This window comes from Arvicola amphibius, chromosome 14 (assembly GCF_903992535.2).
Source record: "Arvicola amphibius chromosome 14, mArvAmp1.2, whole genome shotgun sequence".
In the NCBI taxonomy this organism is placed as follows: Eukaryota; Metazoa; Chordata; class Mammalia; order Rodentia; family Cricetidae; genus Arvicola; species Arvicola amphibius.
In genome coordinates this window covers 30,949,572-30,972,126 of record NC_052060.1, presented here as the reverse complement: position 1 = coordinate 30,972,126, position 22,555 = coordinate 30,949,572, and the positions used below count along the sequence as shown (strand labels likewise).

General features: G+C 37.5%; 1 protein-coding gene across 3 annotated transcripts in view; it reads right to left on the bottom strand.

The window, feature by feature from the left end:
- Positions 1 to 22,555, bottom strand: part of Arhgap29 (Rho GTPase activating protein 29) — a 66,924-nt gene that overhangs the window by 24,463 nt on the left and 19,906 nt on the right. For all 3 annotated transcript variants that reach the window (XM_038311025.1, XM_038311024.1, XM_038311027.1), the window contains 10 exons: positions 15,101 to 15,235; positions 7,286 to 7,382; positions 6,908 to 6,980; positions 5,314 to 5,362; positions 4,394 to 4,531; positions 3,582 to 3,646; positions 3,073 to 3,183; positions 2,672 to 2,752; positions 2,349 to 2,537; positions 1,492 to 1,629 (listed from right to left, as the gene is read on the bottom strand). In XM_038311025.1, the coding sequence (XP_038166953.1) occupies positions 1,492 to 1,629; positions 2,349 to 2,537; positions 2,672 to 2,752; positions 3,073 to 3,183; positions 3,582 to 3,646; positions 4,394 to 4,531; positions 5,314 to 5,362; positions 6,908 to 6,980; positions 7,286 to 7,382; positions 15,101 to 15,235 (1,076 nt within the window). The remainder of the gene's footprint in view (positions 1 to 1,491; positions 1,630 to 2,348; positions 2,538 to 2,671; positions 2,753 to 3,072; positions 3,184 to 3,581; positions 3,647 to 4,393; positions 4,532 to 5,313; positions 5,363 to 6,907; positions 6,981 to 7,285; positions 7,383 to 15,100; positions 15,236 to 22,555) is intronic.

The window sequence follows — 22,555 nt, the reverse complement described above, 5'->3', positions numbered from 1 at the left end:
ATGGACAGACATTCTTCAAACCTTTCAAAGACTACAGAATATGGCATTTAAAATGTTTAGAAACTTAGGACTTTTCATGACAATGAGACACATCTGCTGTTGGCAGCACCAAATACTTCAAGAGGATGATGGGCATTAAAGAGGCTCGTTGGTTAGCCATTTGGGCAAGAAACTGCTCTTGCCTGGACTGTTTGATGTTATGCTGTATGGAAATGCAGGACCCACAGAGAAATGGCTGCTGAACTTGCCTAAAGGTGATGGTCCTTCATGGTTCCTGCTTCATGAAAGACTCTGCCAGACATTCTGCAGGACACAGAAGAAAGTGACTGACAAACTGCCAATATAGGTGGAATTATCTTTGAAATTTTCTGCTTCATGGAAAAGTCTGCTGGATATTATGGGCCTGAAGGCTGAGGACAGATGGCCCAATAGTACAGAAGAACTTTGGGTGACTATCCAGGCAGAAAGATGTCTCTCTCAATTTGAGAGTTTTGGAAGTTGCTTACAATGTACTTTCTGTTTACTTAGGTAATATTAGATCCTTCTGGAGTCTCTGATGGGAGTTGAAGGATATATAGTTATAGTTTTCCTTAGTTATGATGAAAGATAAAGCAGATATAAATATTATAACTGTAATTCTTGCTTGATACCTGTTTTGTTGTATGTAATCTTGCTATGTTAAAGTTAAAACCTTCCTTTTTATTTAAACAGAAAAGGGGAGATGATGTGGTATTCCCCTCTGCATGCTGTGAATACCACTGGTGAATAAAGAAACTGCCCTGGCCTTTCTAGGGCAGAGTAGAACTAGGTGGGAAAAACTAAACTGAATGCTGGGAGAAAGAAGTGGAGTCATGGAGAAGCCATGTAGCCCCACCGGAGACGGACACTGGAACTTTACCCAGTAAGCCACAGCCTCGTGGCAATAACACACAGATTAATAGAAATGGGTTAAATTAATATGTAAGAGTTAGCCAATAGAAAGCAAGAGCTAATGGGCCAAGCAGTGATTTTAATTAATACAGTTTCTGTGTGGTTATTTCAGGGCTGAGCAGCAGGGAACAAACAACCGACCGCCTACAACAAATACTGAGTGATGAGAATCTGGTTCCCAACTATGATGACAGTTAACAGATTTATATTCGCATATTTGCCAACTACATAATAAAAGAGCCTGCTGAATATAAAAACTCTTTATAAAATATTTGAAAAAGAAATATAAATAAATAAATAAATAAATAAATAAATAAAATACTTAAAAGACATAAATGAAATGTGACCTAGGATGCTTTGTCTTTACATAAATTATTTTTGGTTCAGTTTTACCAGACCCCATCTCAATAAAAAGAAAAGAGGTAACTCAAATTATAGATCACTATCAGAAAGAAAGTCCATGTGCTCTGAATCTCAGAATTTAAATTTCTCAAAAACCAAAACTTATAGATTCCAAGACTTTTTCCCTATTGTCGTTAAATAAATGAAGAAACAACTTACAGCTTTAAGTGTAAGGTCACACTGGAAAACAAGTGTCCGAAGTTGTGTTAAAATTTCTCTCTTGCTATTTTCTAGATCATTCCGTCTTTCTTCAACATTTGTTACACAGACTTTGTAGTGTTCATTTGCTTCTTCTACCTTCAATACATCATAAAAACAAACAACAATAAGCACTACAATTTATATCAAAAAATTTACTATAGAGATATTTAAAAAAACTGGGAAGTCTTTATGAAAATTCTGAAATATTTTTATTTTAAATATAGTACTATGAAATGTATTTTAAATAATAAAATAATTTAAAGATTAAACAGCATCATTAAAATTAAATTAAATTAAAATTAAAATTGGCAATTTAAGAGCATTTGATTTTAATTGCGGGGGGTAATTTGCAATTACTATACGGTTTGCATACAAAATATTTTCATTTCTATTTTAAAAAGCACTTCCTACTTATATTTATCATTTGTTTTACAGAATTTGTCAAATTAAACTTAATATATACATAAATGATACAAAGCCTTGGCTTATTCTTGTCAGCAATATGTAACACAGACTTCCCTAGAACACAGACTTTATAATTGAGTCAGAAATAAGAAACCACTATCCTTTCTAAGATCCCAAGCATCCCAGCATAGCTTGCCAAAGTGTGATGTCTACCAGCAGCAGCACCGTCACTGGATACTTGTTATTAAGTGACACTTGTCTGTGTCCTACTCTTGACCAGCAGAGTAAGGAACTCTGGGTGAGCCCCAGCAGCCTGAGCATGCTTTCCTGGTGACCCGACTCCTGTGAAGTTTGAAGCCTAATCTGAAGCACAGAACACTGGTTTACGCTTCACGTAACAAAAATGCTACCTTCTGAAGAGCCTCTTCTTCCAGCCTCCGCTTCTTTTCTAGCTGTTTGTTCAGATTTTTTGCTAATCCAGCACTTGAACTTAGCTGCTCCTCTTCCACACGAAACATGGACGACTTTGCTTTTTCATATTCATCTTGACGCTGCATGCATAGCAATTTTGCCTTTTTAAGAGCTGTCTCTGTTTCAAGCTACACAGAAAAGAACATTCAACAGATTACAAGACAGTACATTAGGGAACCCAGAGTAAGACGGGTAGTTTATTTACAGTAGGTGATTTTAGATGTTCACAAACAGACACGTAAAATTCTAGTATAATACTAACCAGTTTATTCTGCTGCTGCTTCCAAAGTTCTTTTATTTCTTTCCTTTGCTTTTCCATTTCATTCTTCCTCCCAAGTAGAGGCTATTAAGGATATTAAGAAGAAGTTGTTTTATAAAGGTATGCTATTAAAAATATGCTGTATGGAGTGATTTCCAGGACAGGCTCCAGAGAAACCCTGTCTCAAAAAAACCAAAAAAAAGGGGGGAGGGAGAGAGAGACAGAGAGAGAGAGAGAGAGAGAGAGAGAGAGAGAGAGAGAGAGGGAGAGGGAGAGAGAAGGAGGGAGGGAGGGAAGGAGGGAGGGAGGTGAGGGTCTGTTCTGGCGTTTTCTTCTCTGCTTCTCTTCTAGCTCTCCATCTCCTAGCTGTCTAAGCGAGAGAGAGAGAGAGAGAGAATTTTTACCTGCACAAATTTATTGGCTTGGAGGGCTGCAATTGTTTGTTGCAACAGGTTGCTGCTATGTATGTCATTAAGAAGAGCGTTGGTAAACAGAGACTGCAGTGGCATAAACTCCTAGAATTGAAAGTTGAAAGGAAAATTTTACAATAGCATGGTACTAGAGGTACTTGCCTAATATGCTGAAGTTCAATACCTAAATTTGACATGTTAGAGAAAAGAATGGTATTAGAGTTCTAGACAGATCCCTGTTCTTCAAAAAGATAACTTTAGATTATTTTTCCTAGTAAAACGACTTGTGTCTATGCGAGAAAAATATTGAAATTATGGATTAGTTAGCAAATCAGTTTCAAAATAGGGATTTGTATAAAATTGTAAATACTCTGGTTTCATTCCTAAGGAATAGCCACTTAAATTTGCCCGTTTTCAATAAGACCTTTTTCTCTATGAATTGATGGGTAGGTTAACTAAGTAGTCTCTTGGTATAGAACCTGAGGAGTTCACAGAACACTTACTTGTATTCCAATGCTAGATCTAGTTGCCTCTGCCAATTTTACAATATTTCTAGTGGATTCCAATTCTGAAAAGGTTTAAAAGAAAAAAAATTAACATTCTTCTCTATATATGCGTTAAGATTATTTGTGTTTCTTCAATTGAAAAGTGATCACACATATTAGTATGCACCATGGTATAAGTAAGCGATCCTTACCCTAACTGCTCACCAGAATCAGCTGGGGAGCTCTACAAACACACATGCACAACTCTCACTTGTCAGAGCGAGATCTAACCCGGTGAGTCTGAGCACAGGCACTGAGGAACCCTATGCCCCTCCAAATATGCCACATGTTTATAAGCAAACCTGCTGTGCCCCTTAGGAACGGTGTTAGAAAATGGGTATAACAATCCTGTCCTGCCTGCTTTCCAAGTATTAGGGGATTAGGTAAAATAATGGATATAAAAACATTTTCTCAGCTGTAAAACACTATAAAACTAGTGAGCTGTTTCTGCCAGGCTTCCTTCCTTTCTGCTTGTGTATCCACAGTGGCTCTCCTCCTTTACCTTATTATGGGTTGTGCTTTCACATCCGTTATAGTAAGACCTCTTCACAGGCTAGAGACAGTGTTCTTTGTGTGTCTACCTCCAGCAGCCTACATAAAATGTCTACTTTGTATATTTAGTATAAGAAAGCCCATCACAAAAAGAAATTCTATTTACTAAAATGAAATAACCACTAATTAGAAATCATAAAACTTTCAGTCTGCAGAAAATTAACCATAAACAAGTTAGCGCTAATGTTCAAAGCTAGATACTTTAACAGAGAACTCACCCAAGTTGAGCTTTTTTTCAACCCATGACACTATGTTCTTGGTATATTTTGACCATGTTTTAGCATAGGACAAAGCCAATTCTACAGAGTCAGTGTTCTTTAACAGCAAATTGTCTAGTTCTATAGGGGAGAAATTTCCTGAAAATACAAACATCAAAATAAGTATATGTTAAGAATGAATACATAATAACTCTAAAAAAAAAGTACTTGGATCCTTAGGAATTAATCAACAAAAATTAGTTAAAACTTCAAAGAACAAGTCTATAAAAGGCCACTGTTTATACTTAAAATTACCCTGTATTTTTAAATCTTTAAAATATGCATGGTGGACACTATATGCATGCCTGGTGCCCACAGAGCAGAAGTGGGAGTTAAATCCCCTGAAACTAGAGGTACAGACGGTTGTGAACTGCCCTGTGTGTGCCGGAAACCAACCCCAGGTCCTCTGCCAGAATAGTGAGTGCTCTTAACCACTGAGCGACTGTATTTCCAGCTCCTGTATTTTATATGAATATGTATTTCTATTGTTTGTTCAGTTATAATCTGTATGTAATTATGATGTTTACATCATCATATCATCTACTCAAGCAATGTTTCTTATACACACACACTTTTTTTTTTTTGTTTTTGTTTTTTTTTTTTTTGAGACAGGTTTTCTGTGTAGCCCTGGATGTCCTGAAACTCACTCTGTAGACCAGGCTGGCCTCTAGCTCAGAAGTCCTACTTTCTCTGCCTCTTGAGTGCTGGGATTAAAGGCGTGCACCACGACCACTCGGCTCTCTTTATGTTTTATATGTAAAACTTTTGGTATAATTTTATATTAAAAATGAATATACTAGATTCCAAAGTACACAGACATTAAGCAATACAAAATACTTATTGAAAAAAATGAAACTATCTAATAAAATCCTGAACACTACCTTTTTCACTGGGTAAGTCCGCTGAGTCCACAGAAATGTTTTCAAAAGACTAAACACATGGAAGAAAAGAAATTTAATATTAGAGTAGAAAACAACACATTGCTGTTTCCAAAAATTCTGTTCTCAATTTTATTACTCTGACATAATTTCGTTTTCAAGAATTTCAAGTATTTAAAACTCAAAGCGCCTAAGAAGTCTGCTTAAATACCACAACACTGCCACAATTATAGTTCCCAAGATTCAACAATGAACTCATTTAATCTGATTAGTAACAAATCAACAGATCCATATAAAACTTCAAATTCTACAGATCTAAAAAGGTTCAGAAGTTAAAGAAGCAGTTACAACAGACTTCAAACTTAAGAGGACATCCAGCCATCTTTTTCTAATTTATCACAAGTATATATGTCTTTTCAAGATTTTTTTAGGCAGCTTAGTATAAAATTTCCTATGATAAAAATGGCATTACATATTATACTCTGTGTGTGTGTGTGTGTGTGTGTGTGTGTGTGTGTGTATCAGATATCAGGTACTCAAGCATTTAGAACATGGCTTGTAAGAACATGATTGTAATTCTAATCTTATACTTGATATCTGTTCCTAGTGTATATAGTTTTGTATTGGGCTTGGAACTCTATTATTTAAACAAAAAGGGTAGGTGCTGTGGGAGCTCCTTCAGCCAATAGCCTTTAAGATACCAGCCCTCTTGGGCATGGTCTCTTATACTCTTAAATGCAGCTGTAAAGCATGGACTTGCTCTCTAGCTTCAGGCTGCTAGATTTGGTCTCTGTTCCCCATTCGTGCAGGACTGTGTGATCTAGGACTGTGATCTGTGAGTCTATCCCTAAATAAATAACCCTTTATTATACATAATTCTGAACTAGTGTGGGATTGTTTTGTAACTTCCATCATCAGTTGAAGATTTTTTGTTGTTGTTTGAAGAAAGGGTCTCAGTATGTAGCTTCAGGTGGCTTGAAACTTACCATATAGACAAGGCTGGCCTCAAACTCATAGAGAGCTGCCTGCCTCTGCCTCCCAAATGCTGGGACTAAAGGTGTGTGGTTAAATAAATTCTTAAGACAAATCTGATCTACATGGCTGGACAATACAGCGTGTGCAGATTCAGTGCGAAATGGGATCAAAGACACCAGGGTCTAAAGTTTAGTTCTAGTAGGCGTATGACATTGAACTGAACATTTAGGGTTACCTAACCTTAATTTGCCCTTCTATATAAATAGGATAAAAAGCTATTTTTTATGTCCATTTCTGGTCTTCACATGTTCATACATATACCCACACTCATATCCCCACCCCCCCAAAAAAATTCCTCTTAGGTTTTAGAGTATATAACATCAATTCATGAATTAGGCTACTTTCTTAATACAACATCACTTAGAAAAGTATAACCAAATTATTGCTCCAGAAGCTAATCATTTTATTATACATAAAACGAACTAATTTGCTTTGTTTAGCCTCAAAATGGTACTGTAATCTACAAAGTTCAAACCCGTCAGTGTTAAGATCTATATCAGGAAGCAGTTGTGACAGTAAGTTAGCAATAATAGAGACTTCGTTTTCACAAAGCTGGGCCTACCTTACTTCCTCGAGAAACAGGCAGTCGCAGTACTGAACCATTGCCAACATCTCCCATAAGGAAGTTTGTGAGGCTATCCAGAGAGGTTTTAAAAAAAGCACAGAAATAAAAAGAAAGGTTATTACATGTCTGTCTCTTACCTTTAATCTGTATCTAGAATAAATTGTCCTCATCACATAAACCAGACACAGCCACTTGCAAATGGGGACTGCTGCTAAGAGCTACAGATACTTGCAAATAAAGTCAATAAAGCCACACAGAAGGAAGCTCTTGCCAAGTTAGGATGATATATGATACACTTATTATTTCATTTTTCACATATCCGACAAATTTGTGGACTACACATTCTCACTAACTTAAATGATAGTCTTTACTTACATATTTCCAAAGGTAAATGCCAAAGTTTCAATGGAGGAAAACACTTCTTGAAATAGATAGTTTTTGTTTTCTTCATTAACTTCTGTAAAGTTCACAGCTATAAGCAAAGATCAGTTGCAGTAAGTGGAAGAAAATACATTTAACACTAGATTTATACAAAACCATTTACTCTTTTAATCGCTATTACTTCAAAAAGCACTAAAAGATTCAGAAACTTAAAATCTAATATACAAAATTGATAGAATATTTAAGTTTCTTTATTATAGAAATTATGCAAAAGTATTAGTTTGCACAGAAGTAACTGGAATTGCAAGCCAATTACTGTGTGCATTATATAATCCAGCACATCTAAATAGTGATTCTGTGAAATCAGTCTTGGGAGTCAAGGAGTCCTCTTTATGGAGTGTTCTGCGTTATTTTTTTTCTCACTACTCTGGCATTTTTAAAAAACAGCTAAAGATGCTGGACCACTAAAGTCATTATGAAGTATAAACTTAATATAAATTATCAACAACTGGAGTCATAGATACATTGTGCATACCATAGAATGTATGACAGCATCACATTTAAAATCTAGTACTTCTTCCTCAAGACCCAGTATCACCACTTTTGGGTATATATCTAAAGGATGCTCAATCATGCCACAAGTACATGTCCTCAACTATGTTCATAGCAGCTTTGCTTGTCATAGCCAGAACCTGGAAACAACCTAAATGTCCCTCGACCAAAGAATGGATAAGGAAAATGTGCTACATTTGCACAATGGAGTACTACACAACAGAAAAAAATAACAACATCTTGAGTTTTGCAGGCAAATGGATGGAGCTAGAAAACATCATCTTGAGTGAGGAAACCCAGACACAGAAAGACAATTATCTCATGTACTCACTCATAAGTGGCTTTAAACATAAAACAAAGAAAACCAGCCTGCAAACTATAATCACAGAGAACTTAGACAACAATGAGGATGAAGACCCTGAGAGACATACATGGAACTTATCTACATGGGAAGTAGAAGAAGACAAGATCTCAAAGTAAATTGGGAGCATGGGGACCATGGTGGAGGGTTGAAGCAGAGGGGAGAGGCAGGGAGAGCAGCAGAGAAAAATGTAGAGCTCAATAAAATAAAAAAAAAAATATAGAAAGAAAAAATGGAAAAAACAAAAAAAAAATAAAATAAAATCCAGTACTTTAGAGAAGTTAAAATCCTACTTATACATGGCTGTATTTCCTGCCAACAGGCTCTTGGATTCTGAGGTACATGTTAACTAACATAGCTGTTTTTGTTTACAATAGAGATATTCTGACATTTTGCATTTTGTTAAAGAATATTATAAAATACAACCTGAAAAGATTATTTTAACTTCTTTATGTATACTGTTGTTAAAAACAAAGATACAATTTATCAAGGCAAAATCTGAAGGTGGAACTGGCTTTTTTCCTTTAAATAACCCACATTCTGCTGTAGGAAGCAGGGCTCCACCCCTGCACTGCTCTGCTTACAGAAGACGGTGAGGAAGCTAGAAAGCTACCCTCTGCTTCACAAGTCATTTTAAAACTTGGCTGGAGTTTGAAAAATAGCTTCATTACCAAAGATTCAGATTTCATAGGTTTTATTTTTACAGAAGTTGAATCAAATATGCAAATAAGGTTAGGAAGCAAGAACCCCTGCAATTGCACCCAGACCTGCTGTATGGGTGCACCTTTGTAGACTACGGGGTAGGGCATGCGGGTCCATACTTTCACATTTTTCTAAATATCCCTTATAAAAAAAGAAAAACAAGATTCAGCTAGTGCAAATAATAAGATTGTTTCTAGACATTTGCCCCAGTCAAGTTGGAGAAAAAGATTCTACTTCTGTGTAAAATAACTAAAAAACAAAACAAAATCCTGTGCAGAACTGAAAAAGAAACCATTTCTAAGACATCAGATTATTAGGCAACAAAAGGCTGTAATCTTTTTGGTGTTATTTTTTCAAGACAGGATTTGGGCTTCTGTGTAGACCAGGCTGTCCTAGAACTCCTGTAGAGCAGGCTAGCCTTGAGCTCAGAGATCCACTTGCCTCTGCCTTCGAGCACTGGGATTAAAGGAGTGCACCATTATACCCAGCTAAAAAAGCAGTAATTTTTGAAAGACAAGAAATTAACCATGATAAGCTCAAAAACTGCCTCAGTTTACTGCCTAATATTACACAAAGTAGATTTCCAAAGGACATGTCCAGAGGTATTTTTTAAAATGTTATAATCTGAAGAATCAGTGAAGCAAGAGGACACAACGATTTTATTTTGTGTATGTATTTATAAATGTATAGAGCTGCAAAATTCACAAGCAAAAACTGACATAACTACATGAAAAAAAGCATATATTCTCGGTGACAGAAACTTTAATACTCCTCTTAAAAAGTGAAAAAAAATAAAGAAGGATATAAAATACTGAATGATCAATCAACTTGACAAGATAGACATTTTGTACAACTCTACCCAGGAGCAAAATGTATAAGATACAAATTCTTATCAAGTAAATGTTTAGTAACACAGCCATATTATGGGTCATAAAATACCTCTCAATAAACATAACTTATACAAATTATTCAAAATGTACTCTTTGACTACATGGTATCAGATTAGAAGTAAATGAAAAAATTCTTGAGCTCTCTGCCCCTTCTTCTTTTGAAGAGGCAGTCTCTGCCTTCTCCTCTTCCCCGGTTCCTCTTTCCTTTTTTTCTCTGCCCCCCCCCCTTTCCTCCATATTCTCCTTACCCTTATACCCTACCTAGTACCATATATAAACTCTATACTCTCCCCCCCAAAAAGCAGTAATTCTGGAATACTTGGAAATTAATTGCATATTTCTACGTAACCCATGGACCAAATACAAGGAGCGGAATTAGAAGTACTTTGAACAGAGTGGAAATGAATACACAGAGCATCAGAATCTGTACAGAAGATGACACAGGCAGAGAGAAGAATCTCAACAGGACAAGCGTTATCCTGAGTGTGGCAACAGTTGCACAATAATGTCCATGCAGCAGCGTTTATTAAACAGTAGCATTAAAACAGGAGCAGCTTGATGTCCATCAATTAGATCTCAATAAAACCACTTTTAATTTTTCATTGGAGAGTACTTTATAACACTATCCCAATTGTTATAATTCTTCCTTTCCTATTGGTGTGTCTTTTCATGACATTAAACACACCTGGGAGACAATTACTGTAATGACTGTAAAAGTGATGAAAGCAGTAGTAAGGATGGAAGGAAGGGAACATTTCAGAAGCAAAACTTGGAGCTAAGCAATGTAAAGGAAAAAGCAAGAAGAAAGAAGAAGAAACGTGAAAGACACCATTGTAAATGTTAGTCTGTAGCATACAGCACCAGACAAGTGGTTCCTCGTGGCACAGAAGTGATGGAGTTCTCTGGGGCTGGTGAGGAATAGAAGGTACAGTCCAAGATGAGCTCTGTATGGGGTAACAAGTCTACAGATGGGTGCAGAACTGAGGAAGAGTCCACCTCCCTACTGATCCCAGCCTCTGTACCCTAAGAGACTTGATGTTTCTCATTCTATCCTTGATGTGCTGCCTTACGTCTAAAGACAGTAAGTTCAGGTAATCTTTTAGCACTGGAAATGGTCAAGGTCAGAACTGAACCCTCGTCTCAAACTCCAAAGCTTTACTCTTCCATGTATTTTAACAAATAAGTAGAGTAATAAAAAGGTAATTATTTTGAACCATTTTTCTTTGTCTTCCTTTCTACTGAACGAGGTTTCAGTCACCTAGTGAGAATTCCAGAGAATGCCGTTTCCTCCCCTTTAAAGCCACTCTGTATTCTAATATGCTTCATCCTTGGTGCCCCTGCTCAGTTTCAGAAAAGTCTGTGGACAATAATATGTCTTCTTATTCTGTTTCTTCAGAGCCCTGTACCAACAACATTTTTCAGTAAATGTCTGGGTTTACATCCTGATGACGGAAGCCCCAGACCATACAGAAAGGAGTGAAAGTGCTTGTGTTCCCATAAAACTTCACTTGGCCTCCTAGCTCTCACTGCTGACTCCTGAGTAAGAAGACAGGTTCTACAAATACCTAGGCTAAGCCTTAGCTCCTTCTCTTCCTATATATGGAGCATTAACAACTGGAGCCCCAGTTTTCTCATTGATAAAGTGGGATTAATTACAACTTCAGAAGTTGCTGTGGGAACTAAATGGTCTTTGAAAACTAGGATCAAACAGCACTACCAGCAGCAACTTTCCATCAGGGAGTACTGGAAGTTTTCTTTACCTTACTCTTTAATATCCTTGACTTAGCTTCAACTTTCAGCTGTTCTACCACTTAATACTCCAACAACCTTGGACAAACCTCTCAGGACACTTCGGCTTCCTTATCTGCCTAGGGAGAGCTGATCTGACAGGTTTATTAATCTCAGAATTGTGACAATTATGTGAGGTCATCCATGTAAAGAGCTTAACAACCTAAATAATATTAGCTATAATTATTATTACAAAGTTAACCACTTCCACATGAAATATTCTACTCTTGAAACATATTCAATTGCACTCACAATGGAGAAAATGCATATCAAATCTACACCAAGACTACAAGCCTGGGTAACAAATATTGACTACTAGCACTGCTGGCAGAGGCAGGGGAATGAATCAGCCCGTCACATCATCAGAGGCAGAGTCTTAGAGGACGCCTGGCAGTACCAAAACTACAAGAACACAAGCTCTCTCAATACCACATACTAGGAATTCGCAGGGCTTCACACAGCAGCAGCAGCAGGAAACCATGTTAGCATCCTCCAGGAATGAGCTGTTTAAATTATAGTCTGTCACCATTATGTATAACCATACAGCTTTGAAAAATAAAATAAAATAAAAACCAAAGAACTGGGAAACATTTTATGTGCAGATAAATGAACAAGCAGTAGAGTACTATCATTTCTTTAGCAAAGGGGTAAAGAAGGAGAACCATACACATGCTTGCTTGTTTATATGTGTGATGTAACTCTGGAAAGATTCAAAAGAAATCAATGACAGTCATGGTCTATCGCAGAGCCAGAATGAATGGCTAAGGTCTGAAAAAGCAAGCTTCACTACTGAATATCTTCTGGATCCATTTGTATTCTGAACCGTATGAATGAACTTCATGTTGAAAAATTAGGTTTGCAGAAGAGAAAGATGAAGCTTCAAAAATGTGTACAATTAAGGTTTTTCTTTATCCGTTTGCCAATTTATAAATACAGGACAATAGACAGATTAAAGACACAAAAATTTCTTTTCATTTATATTATCAATAAAACTGACTCAAGCAGTTGAAAATACTAAGTACATCATAAATTACTGGCGTCTGTCGACATCTTTATCTGCTTCAAAAATAGTCTGTATCTCTCTTACCATATTGCAAATATTTTGTCAACTGAACTTCCTGCTTGGAAACAGAAAGAGACACAGGAACTACAAATCACTGCCAGCATGAATGGGAGAAAGCTAAGGACTTGTCTTTTAAAGTTATTACAAGGTAAATTCCATGTTTACAGTAAAAAAATAAAAAAAGGCAACGGAAAGATTCCGCTCTAAAACTAGATACATTGTGTGAATTCAAACCTGTGGCAACACAAACAGGGCTATACAGCCCTCAAGTTATTCTGTATTATTTTTTTAATTTGTTTTGAACAGTCTGGCAATTTTGAAAACTGCCATTTGACAGTTAATGTGTCCAAAGTAAGATAGCTGCTCAGGCCACTGCGGGTTTAAAGACATAACTAAGTGAGCTAAGACTCTATAATGATCTAGATGACACCTGCATTCCTACACCTTTCTGATCCTGTCACACACTAGATTTTCTTGAAGTTTCTCTCCAAATGAAGAAAATAGGGAAAGCACATTTACAGGGATCTCCTGCACCAAAGATGGAAATATCAACACATTTAGACTTCTGGTTCCTAAATTCAGAGAAATGGTTTCTACCTATTCAGGCTTTGAAAACTAAATTACTATTAAATAAATTCGGATTTAACCTCGACTTCTCAGGTCACTCAGTAATTTTGGAAGGCCTCAAAACCAAACAAACAAAAAACCCTTTTAAACATTTTCTGGTTTCACTGGAATCCTACAGAAAGTTTTCCTCCAACAAATCAATTTTACCTTTCTCTTTCCAATTTCATCTAACACCACAGTAAAACAGTGGCAATAATTCTGAGTATAAGACCTTGAGAAATAATATTCAAAAGATTGCTCTACATTTAGAGGACTCACTTCAGGTCTGTTTCTGGAATGTGGACACCAGCCACAGGCTGGCGCACTCCTTCCCCAGGACATCCTGACCACACACAATAGCCACTGACAACAATTGAACTAAGTCGCTGTTTCCAAGCATGGAAATTTTACTATCTATAGATACAAATTTCCATATCTAAGTAAAGTTAAATGGCACTTGTAAACAACCTACTTGAAAACAAATTTGGTTACTAAGCACATTTTAAAAAAGCACAAAATAAGCTACCCCTGTTTTCCACTTAAAATTGTCTACAGCACTTTTTCCCTCCCAGTGCTTCAAATAGAAAAAAGGAAACCACACAAACAGGAAAAGTCTTAATTCAGAAAAGAAGTGTGTGTGTGTGTGTGTGTGTGTGTGTAGGGGGTTGGATGGAGGGGATATAGGCTACATTTTTTTTTATTTTTATTTTACATTTTTATTGAAATGTTTTTATTTCCTTTCTGCCTTTTCCCGAATATGAGCATGGTCAGTACCCTCACCAAGTTCTTTACACCCAGAATCCCACCAGGGTCCACCTACACTGCAGCCTCACCCTTGCCAGCAGCTCTTAGAGACTGCATCTCGATTGTCAAACTGTTGGACCGGCAGCCTCTCCTTCTGGGGAGTCTTTCTTTCACCTCGAGTGGGCAGCTTACTGTGTCACCTTGTGCCACCTTGGTGCCTATGGCACCTGTCACCTGAGTGCCTCCGACCTTCCCCGCATCACTACCACTTTTAAAGGTGCGTTACTGGAGGCCACGCTGTCTTGTCAGTGGCATTTTTCGCTGATGAGCACTTAAAACTTTGCACCTCTGAAACTGCATTTCTTCTCTTCCTGCCTGGTAGATGTTCCTCCAGCCTGTCCATCTTCACTGTCAATCCTCTCTCTTCCTTACATCTTCAAACGCCTCCTGACAAATGCCTGACATCCTATCAGCTACCTTATCCACCTTCCACCTCAAGCTCACATCTTCAATTTTTATCTAGTCTACAGTTTCTCACAGTTTCCTAACCTATCTCATGCTCCCTTCACTCAGTCTTCCTTAAATATGTAGTCCAGAATACCTTTAACAATTTCAATTAGGCCAATGCCCTAATTCTCAATTCTGTTTTAGTGTATTAATGTGTGTGTGTATACACACACCCGTCTCCACACACACCTGATAAAATGGCAATTTCCTTTTCACATACCAAACTGAGCCTGTTTTCCTCCATCTGGAGTTACTACAAACGACCATTTCTAACATGACTGTCTTCACACAGCAAAGGATCCGCAGACAGTAATAAACAACCTTAGCGGGGTGAACTCACTGACAAAACTCAAGTTTTAAACATTGGTTGTTTGACTGAAATAAGAATTTTTACCATGTCTAACAATTTTTATTTTTAAGATAAAGAAATCTTCAGGTGTGAATTGGTGGGTATATCCATATATCAAAATACACAAAATTCTTTATTCAGACAAATCCTGCAATGCCACGAGGTGGCTCTACAGTCAGCATGAGCTAAATGTAAGAGTGTCACGGGGTCCTCTGGCCTCAGTGCCACCTCTGCACACCGTCCTTACCTTTCACTTTTGTAGTAAGCATTTCTGCAGCACTGTGAAGATCTACAGAATTGAGGTTCTGATGCTTATTCATTATAGATTTTAAAACACGGAGAAGTTCATCCAGACGTATATGAATGACTTCTTTAAAACAGTCTTTAAAAGGAAAACAAGAAAATTAAAAATTAATTTACAATGCAAAGTTCAAGAAATCTAAGCTACAAATAGACACAAAGATACTTCATGTAAAAGCACTGGCTCCGTGACTTCAGCCTCTGACACGGGCAGTTCTAATTTTAACTATTGTAATTACATACCATGTTTAACACTTTCAGAAAGTCCTTTGTCACTTAATTCATTAAGGATTTCAGGGCCAGATATGGTTGTGTAACCTTAATCCAAGTATTTGGGAGGTGGAGGCAGAAGATAGTAAGAGTTTAAGGTCATCCACAGCTACTAGGGAGTCTGAGGCCAGCTGGAGTCACACAGAACCCTGTTTAAAAACAACAAACCAGGCGGTGGTGGTGGCACATGCCTTTAATCCCAGCACTCTGGAGGCACAGGCAAGCAGATCTGAGTTCCAAGCCAGCCTGGTCTACAGAGTGAATACTGTGACAGCCAGGACTACACAGAGAAACTTTGTCACAAAAGACAAATAGAAAACCAAAACATCCAAAAATAGAACTAGGGAGATGAATCAGTGGGCAAAGGTGCTTGCTTGCTCTGAGGACCTGGCAACCTGAACTCAATCTCTAGTACCTATATGAATGTAGAGAGAATCGATTCCCCAAAGTTGTCCTCAGACCTCCAAATATGTTCTGTGGTGCAGACGCACACACAAGTGCATGCATGAACACACAGTAATAATATGATGAACATAACAAAGAAGAAGCAATCAAAAAAGAATGTTGCCAATTTATACTATTTCTTCATTTTTCCCTGTCTAAACATGCTCTTCAGACTTCTCAAGGTAAATAAATGGGGCCATTCCCTACCTTATGTCTTTAATATACATGGGTAGTGACAAACTCAAAATCCCTAAAAAGTCTGATGTATCAACCAATTTTTAAAAAGCTAAGTTTCCACATTAGAATTAGTTCTCTGTATTAATTCTTAGTTAGAAACCAAAAATCCACAGGTATATATGTAAGGAGCATCATTTGATCTACACATTTAAAAACCTGGACATAATTTACTTATTATAAGATACACAGGTCTTTAGTTAAGTTTTTGTTTTTACAAAAGCTAAATTAGTTGTTAATGATGAAACAATTGGGTGAACATTAAAAGAATCTAGACTTCTACCTACTCTTGCAAAAGTTCCAGCAGGCCCAGTATTCTTAGCAGTGTTCTCTCTGGGTCCACAGACCTAACCCCAGTCCACTCCTGGTCAGAAATATGCAGATCAGAGTGTTACAGCCTCTGTGAAGTTGTGACCATGCAACTTCTCATCCAAACCAAAATGCTTGCTAGAGTACAAAGGGAGGGTGTTGTCCACAATCACACTAACATAACTCATCCTTGGATCACCATCCTAAGCAAGTCTGAACGTGTACTCATACTATCTTTAAAACTGTGAAATAACGCTCCAAAGTTTGGAGAAACAACCATATTCTGATAGAATTTTTCCTTGTATAGTGCTAATGCTCAGTAATGTTTAGTAAGCGCTTCGTACAGATTAGGCATGCTTAAAAATATTTACGGGAAGCTGGGAGGTTGTGGTGCATATCTGTAGTCCTAGCACTTGGGAGGCAGAGGCAGGTGGATCACTGTGAATTCAAGGCCAGCTTGGTCTACAAGAGCTAATTCCAGGACAACCTCCAAAGGTAGAGTGAAACCGTTTCGAAAAAAAAAAAAAAATCAAGGGATGCTGGACATAGTGGCACACACCTTTAATCTCAGCACTCAGGAGGCAGAGACAAGTGAATCTGAGTTCAAGGCCAGCCTGGTCTACAGAGTGAGTTCCAGAGCAGCAAGGGTTACACAGAGAAACCCTGTCTTGAAACGACTCCTGATCCAAAAAAGTAAATACTGTCTTAAAATACTTAATACTATTTCATTTAATGTCCACAATCTTATTTTTTTAATATTTATTTATTTATTATTATGTATACAATATTCTTTCTGTTTGTATGCCTGAAGGCCAGAAGAGGGCACCAGACCTCATTACAGATGGTTGTGAGCCACCATGTGGTTGCTGGGAATTGAACTCAGGACCTTTGGAAGAGCAGGCAATGCTCTTAACCGCTGAGCCATCTCTCCAGCCCCACAATCTTATTAAGCAGAAAAATTTTTAAAAATATTATACAGATGAGAATACTAAAACACACTAAATTTATCAGGTTATTAAACTGTAAAGCAAAATTTGAGCCCAGAGCATACAATTCCAGAATTCATGTTCTTACTGTTAAACTGCTTCTACTGAAATAGCTTTAAAATCAACCAAAATTGGCAAGTCAGTTATTTCATAATTAAATATTTTTAGAAACAATGAAAGATAATAAAGAAAAACTATCTTCAGAATAAAAATAAATTCTCCCATCTCCAAACAGTCCCCTTACTAACACCACTATCGAGAAAGAAATGTCAGGATCAGGGCCTATCTGTTAACAGGTGGTCCCAGAGTGGCCCTTTAGGGAGAGGACACGATGTTAGCAGGTGGTGCCGGGAGGACAACTGAGACCCAGACCTTCCTCTCTGCTCTGGAGCTCGTGGTGTGATGGTGTGAGCAGTTTCCTTACCACCGTGTGCTGCCGATCATAAGCCAGCCTTGGGGGCTGACTACCCACTGTGAGCCCGAACCCACATTCGGCTCTGCAAGAGTTAGCCACAGTGAACTCCCTACCAGAGGGTCTTCTGCTTTAATGCTGCAGCACATCCCAGAAGCTAGAAGCATAAATGGTCTACCAGCTTGAAACTCCTCCTTTATTCCAACACAGGAAGCCCTACAAACAGACACTGAAGTTGTTCCAAACCCACATTCTGAAAGGCGGCAAATGAGTTGCTTAAAATATATTTCATAAAACCTCAAATTGTACTCCAGATACTTCCAGTTCCCTATGATTTAGTATGGACTTCTCAAAGTGTCTATAAACCAATAGAGATGGGAATAAAGAAAAGGCTAATCATGAAGATTCATACTAGGACATTAATATATCCTGGTTAATACTTTACCAGAGACTTCACAAATTAGCAAGCTCTCCGCTATCTGTACCATGAACTGTTCACGAAAAAAGGTTTCACACCAAACATTCTTCCCTCTTGTAATAAAGCTACCTCAAAGTCTTTTTAGGTTTTCTACCCTACTATGCAATTGGCAACTTTTCAAAAAACGGCCAAGGAGCTTAAACAGTTCCTTTAAGCAACACCAATTATCTCCCCTCTAAGAAAAAGAAACTAACCCCAAATAAACAAAAGAACAGAGACAAGATCACCGGAAGCAAAGGGCTGCAAGCACTGCTTACTACACGCAGTAGGAACCTGCAGACTTAAACTAAAACATCCAACCCCAGGTCTCCACTTCATTGAAATGAAGTGCTGGGCTTCTTGAACTTGTATTCATCATCAGTAACAGAGAACTGGTAACAGAATTTCCTCTACCTATCTCATAAGGTTGCCGTGAGTATCAACTAATAAACATGAAACTGCCTTTTGTCTTAATGCATACAACAAATAAGATCCTTACTAGTAAACCCAAAAGCCATTCAAACAAAATGCCTTTGAAAATAGATATGCTGTAGCCGGGTGTTGGTGGCGCACGGCTGTAATCCCAGCACTCGGGAGGCCGAGGCAGGCGGATCTCTGTGAGTTCGAGACTAGTACAAGAGCTAGTTCCAGGACAGGCTTCAAACCTACAGAGAAACCTTGTCTCAAAAACCAAAAAAACAACAAACAGAAAACAGACATGCTTCACAGAGAATTATTTAGTAACGGATATATATATATATATATATATATATAGAGAGAGAGAGAGAGTATGGTCCCACAATATTTGGTTAATTAAAAAGAAATAGTAAAGTTTGAATTTCATTCTACTGTAAAAATCAACATTAGTAAATAAATTGGAAATCAAATAATTGAAATATATTACATTAAAATATTTCTGAACCTGTCACCTTACATTTACTATCATATAGTCCTACAACTAAATACAAGGCAACTTTGGATATAGTCACATTATAAATGCAATGACTGCCCTTTGTTTATGCTGTAAAAAAAAATTACAGCTGCAAACACAAGGAAGCTTAACCGCTCTTAATACTAGTTTCCTAACACAGCAATGTTTGTGCGTCTACCCCTTTAATGTGACAAACTGAATTTTAATTTATTGTTTTATCCATCTGTGCTATTTATTTTCTGCTACATTCAACTAATTAAGTGAAAACAGATTAGCCAGCTCTACTTTTTGGTTCTCAGGCACTAACACAATACCATGGTGCTTATTTTATATTGCAAACACTTCATGGAACTGCTTGAATAAATACATGGAAAAAAATCATGGTGTTTTCCTTGATTAAAAAAAAAAACTAATTTTTTGAAGGAAAAAAAAAGGTTTTGTTATTTCAGCCTGACCTCTCCAGGGAACAAAGTGAAAACAACAGGAAAAAAGCATTAGAAGTTATCAGGAGCAATCCTACTTTTGGCTGTAATGACTTCTGATAGAGGATAGCTGTGAACTCTTATGAACAGCAGCTTTCTTCAGCTAGCTACCCAGCAACTCTAAAACCCTAACAGCTGACATCTAAAGCACTTACCCCAAGTTTTACATGAAAACCTCAGTAACAGAAACCCAGTGAGGGCAGTGCTCCTGCCACCTTTTAACTAGTAAAGGATCATAAAGAAATGACCCTATTGTTAATAGAAATACCTCGGTTCAGGACTACAGATAGCCAGCAAGAGCATGCATAGTGAGGACTCTGCGGCAGGGATCCTACCTACAGCTTGCAGCTGTTTACTGGATAGGGTCTTGCTGTATATGTAACCTTGAATTTGCCATCTTCCTGCCTCAGCCTCTCAAGTCCTGGGAGTATCACATCATCCATGAGTTGAATCTTTATGATAAACTGCCATGTGGATAAAGAAATTATAGATTAATGATACTCTGCAACACATGATTTAGCAGGCTTTAACTTCCATTAAATATATAAGTTGTTACTACAAATGCTGTTAAACCCTAGAATTTCCTTCTAGTCAAATGCAGAATACCAAAATACCGTAAGAAGTGGTACAAGTGTAATAAATGAGCTACTTGTACTCCACTCTTCGTTTCTTAGAAATCTACTGTATGTTTTAGTCACTGAACCACAACCAATTAACATTCACATTAACTTCTCTTAGTGGCACAGATCTGAAACTCTGTCTAAAGATACTTCTCGGAGACAGACATAGAGCAGAACACAGGTAAGGGTAGCAGCCTAATGTTCCTAGTTTCTTACAAACTGGCAGACTGCGAGGCTGCAATTAGCTGCTGATGGTAAAAATGGGCAGTCTAAGATGCTACACATCCCATGGGGAAAAGCGAGTTAACCTACAGGTCAGGATGTTAACTGAAACTGAATCCATGCAGAATGTATCACAACAGACCACACTATTCATCATGTTAACACTCTATTTAATGTCTGCTAGTCAATAAAACTTGCTTTAGAAACTTAATGTTACCTCTTCTGACTATGGTTCTGTCAAATCTAGAACCTAGGATTTGTTATAATTCACAGCTTTAAGTTTGTTTTGTCAAGTTTGTTTTTGTTTTGTTTTATTTTTCAAGACAGGATTTCTGTGTAGACCCAGCTATCCTGGAACACACTCTGTAGACCAGGCTGGCCACAAGCTCACAGTGATCCACCTGCCTCCCAAGAATTAGAATTAAAAATATGAGCCATCACTGGTTAAGAGTCATCTCTCCAGCCTCCAAAGTTGTTTTTTTGTTGTTGTTTTAATTTGACAATTTAACTAATTAGTCTGACTCTCATAGTAAATGCTTTGTTGTTGTTGCTGGATTTTGTTTTGTTTTGTTTTCCTCTGAGTCAGGATTTCTCTATATAGCCCTGGCTGTCCTGGAACTCTCTCTGTAGACCAGACTCCCTAACTCACAGAGATCCGCCTGCCTCTGCCTCCCAAGTTCTGGGATTAAAGGCGTGCGCCTCCATGCCTGGCTTCATAATAAACTTGTGTCTTCCATCCCCATCTACTTAAAATAACTTTCAAAAAGGAAAGGTGGGGAGAGAAGAGAAGGTGAAAAGGGGGAGCATCTATTTGTGGTTTTTTTATTTTGGTGTTTTGTTGTTGTTGGGTTTTTTTGGTTTTTTTTTTTTTTTTTGGTTTTTCGATACAGGGTTTCTCTGTAGCTTTGGAGCCTGTCCTGGAACTAGTTCTTGCAGACCAGGCTGGCCTCGAACTCACATAGATCTGCCTGCTTCTGCCTCCCGAGTGCTGGGATTAAAGGTGTGCGCCACCACTGCCCGGCTCAGCATGTATACTTTTAATCTCCAGAACTAAGAGGCTCAGAAAGAAGTCACTAGTTCAAGTTCAACCTGAGCTTCATAGTAAGACCCTGTCTCAAACAAAACAACACAGCACAGTAAAAACAAGGACAAAATACCATACTTACAATGGTAGACTCCAACTAAAATTCATTAAAAATCATGGTATATAAACAAAAGCAAAGTTACAAGAACAATCACAACTTGTTTTTCCTATAAATGTATTTTATATCATTCTACACTTTCAAACATGAAGTAGCAGAGAAACTAAACATTTTGCAGTATTCCATCTATGTAATTAAAGAGTCTTAAAATTTTCAAATTCCTAGATTTCAGAGGAATACTTTAAAACTACAATATAAAAACCTGGAGAGATTGACAGTTAAGAGGGTTTGCTGCTCTTTGCAGAGGACGTGGGGGCTTGGTTCCCAGCATCCACATCAGGTAGCTCATAACTTCTATCACTCCAGCTCCAGGAGCATCCTACACCCTTTTCTGGCCTATGAGCACTTACCACATGTGGTATACACATAGGCAAAACAACTTATACACACAAAGTAAGTCTTTTCTAAAAATTACTGCATAAACCAGGAGAACATTTGTGAATTTGTTATCTGGAAAGCAGAACAGATTATTCCTACAGGGTGGCAGGAAGGTGTGCAAACTTGAATTAAGACTTATATTCCATATATGTTAATCTACAATTAAACATATAAATCTACATAATTAAATGCAAAGTACATGTGCATAAGTGAGTACCTTCAGTCTTTTAATATAAGATGCACAATTTATCCCTTTAATTATTCATAATGTACCTTAATGATACTAGATAGAAATCTCAAACTTAAAATTCCACACCTGCTAATGGTCTAAGACTACAGGGAAACCTCACCTTAGAGATAAGCAGTGGAAGGAAAACCTAACTCATCTACATATCTTAGGTAAGAGTACGGGTTCAGTCCTCAGATCTTTCACTTTAAGGAGTTCGTTTATTTGT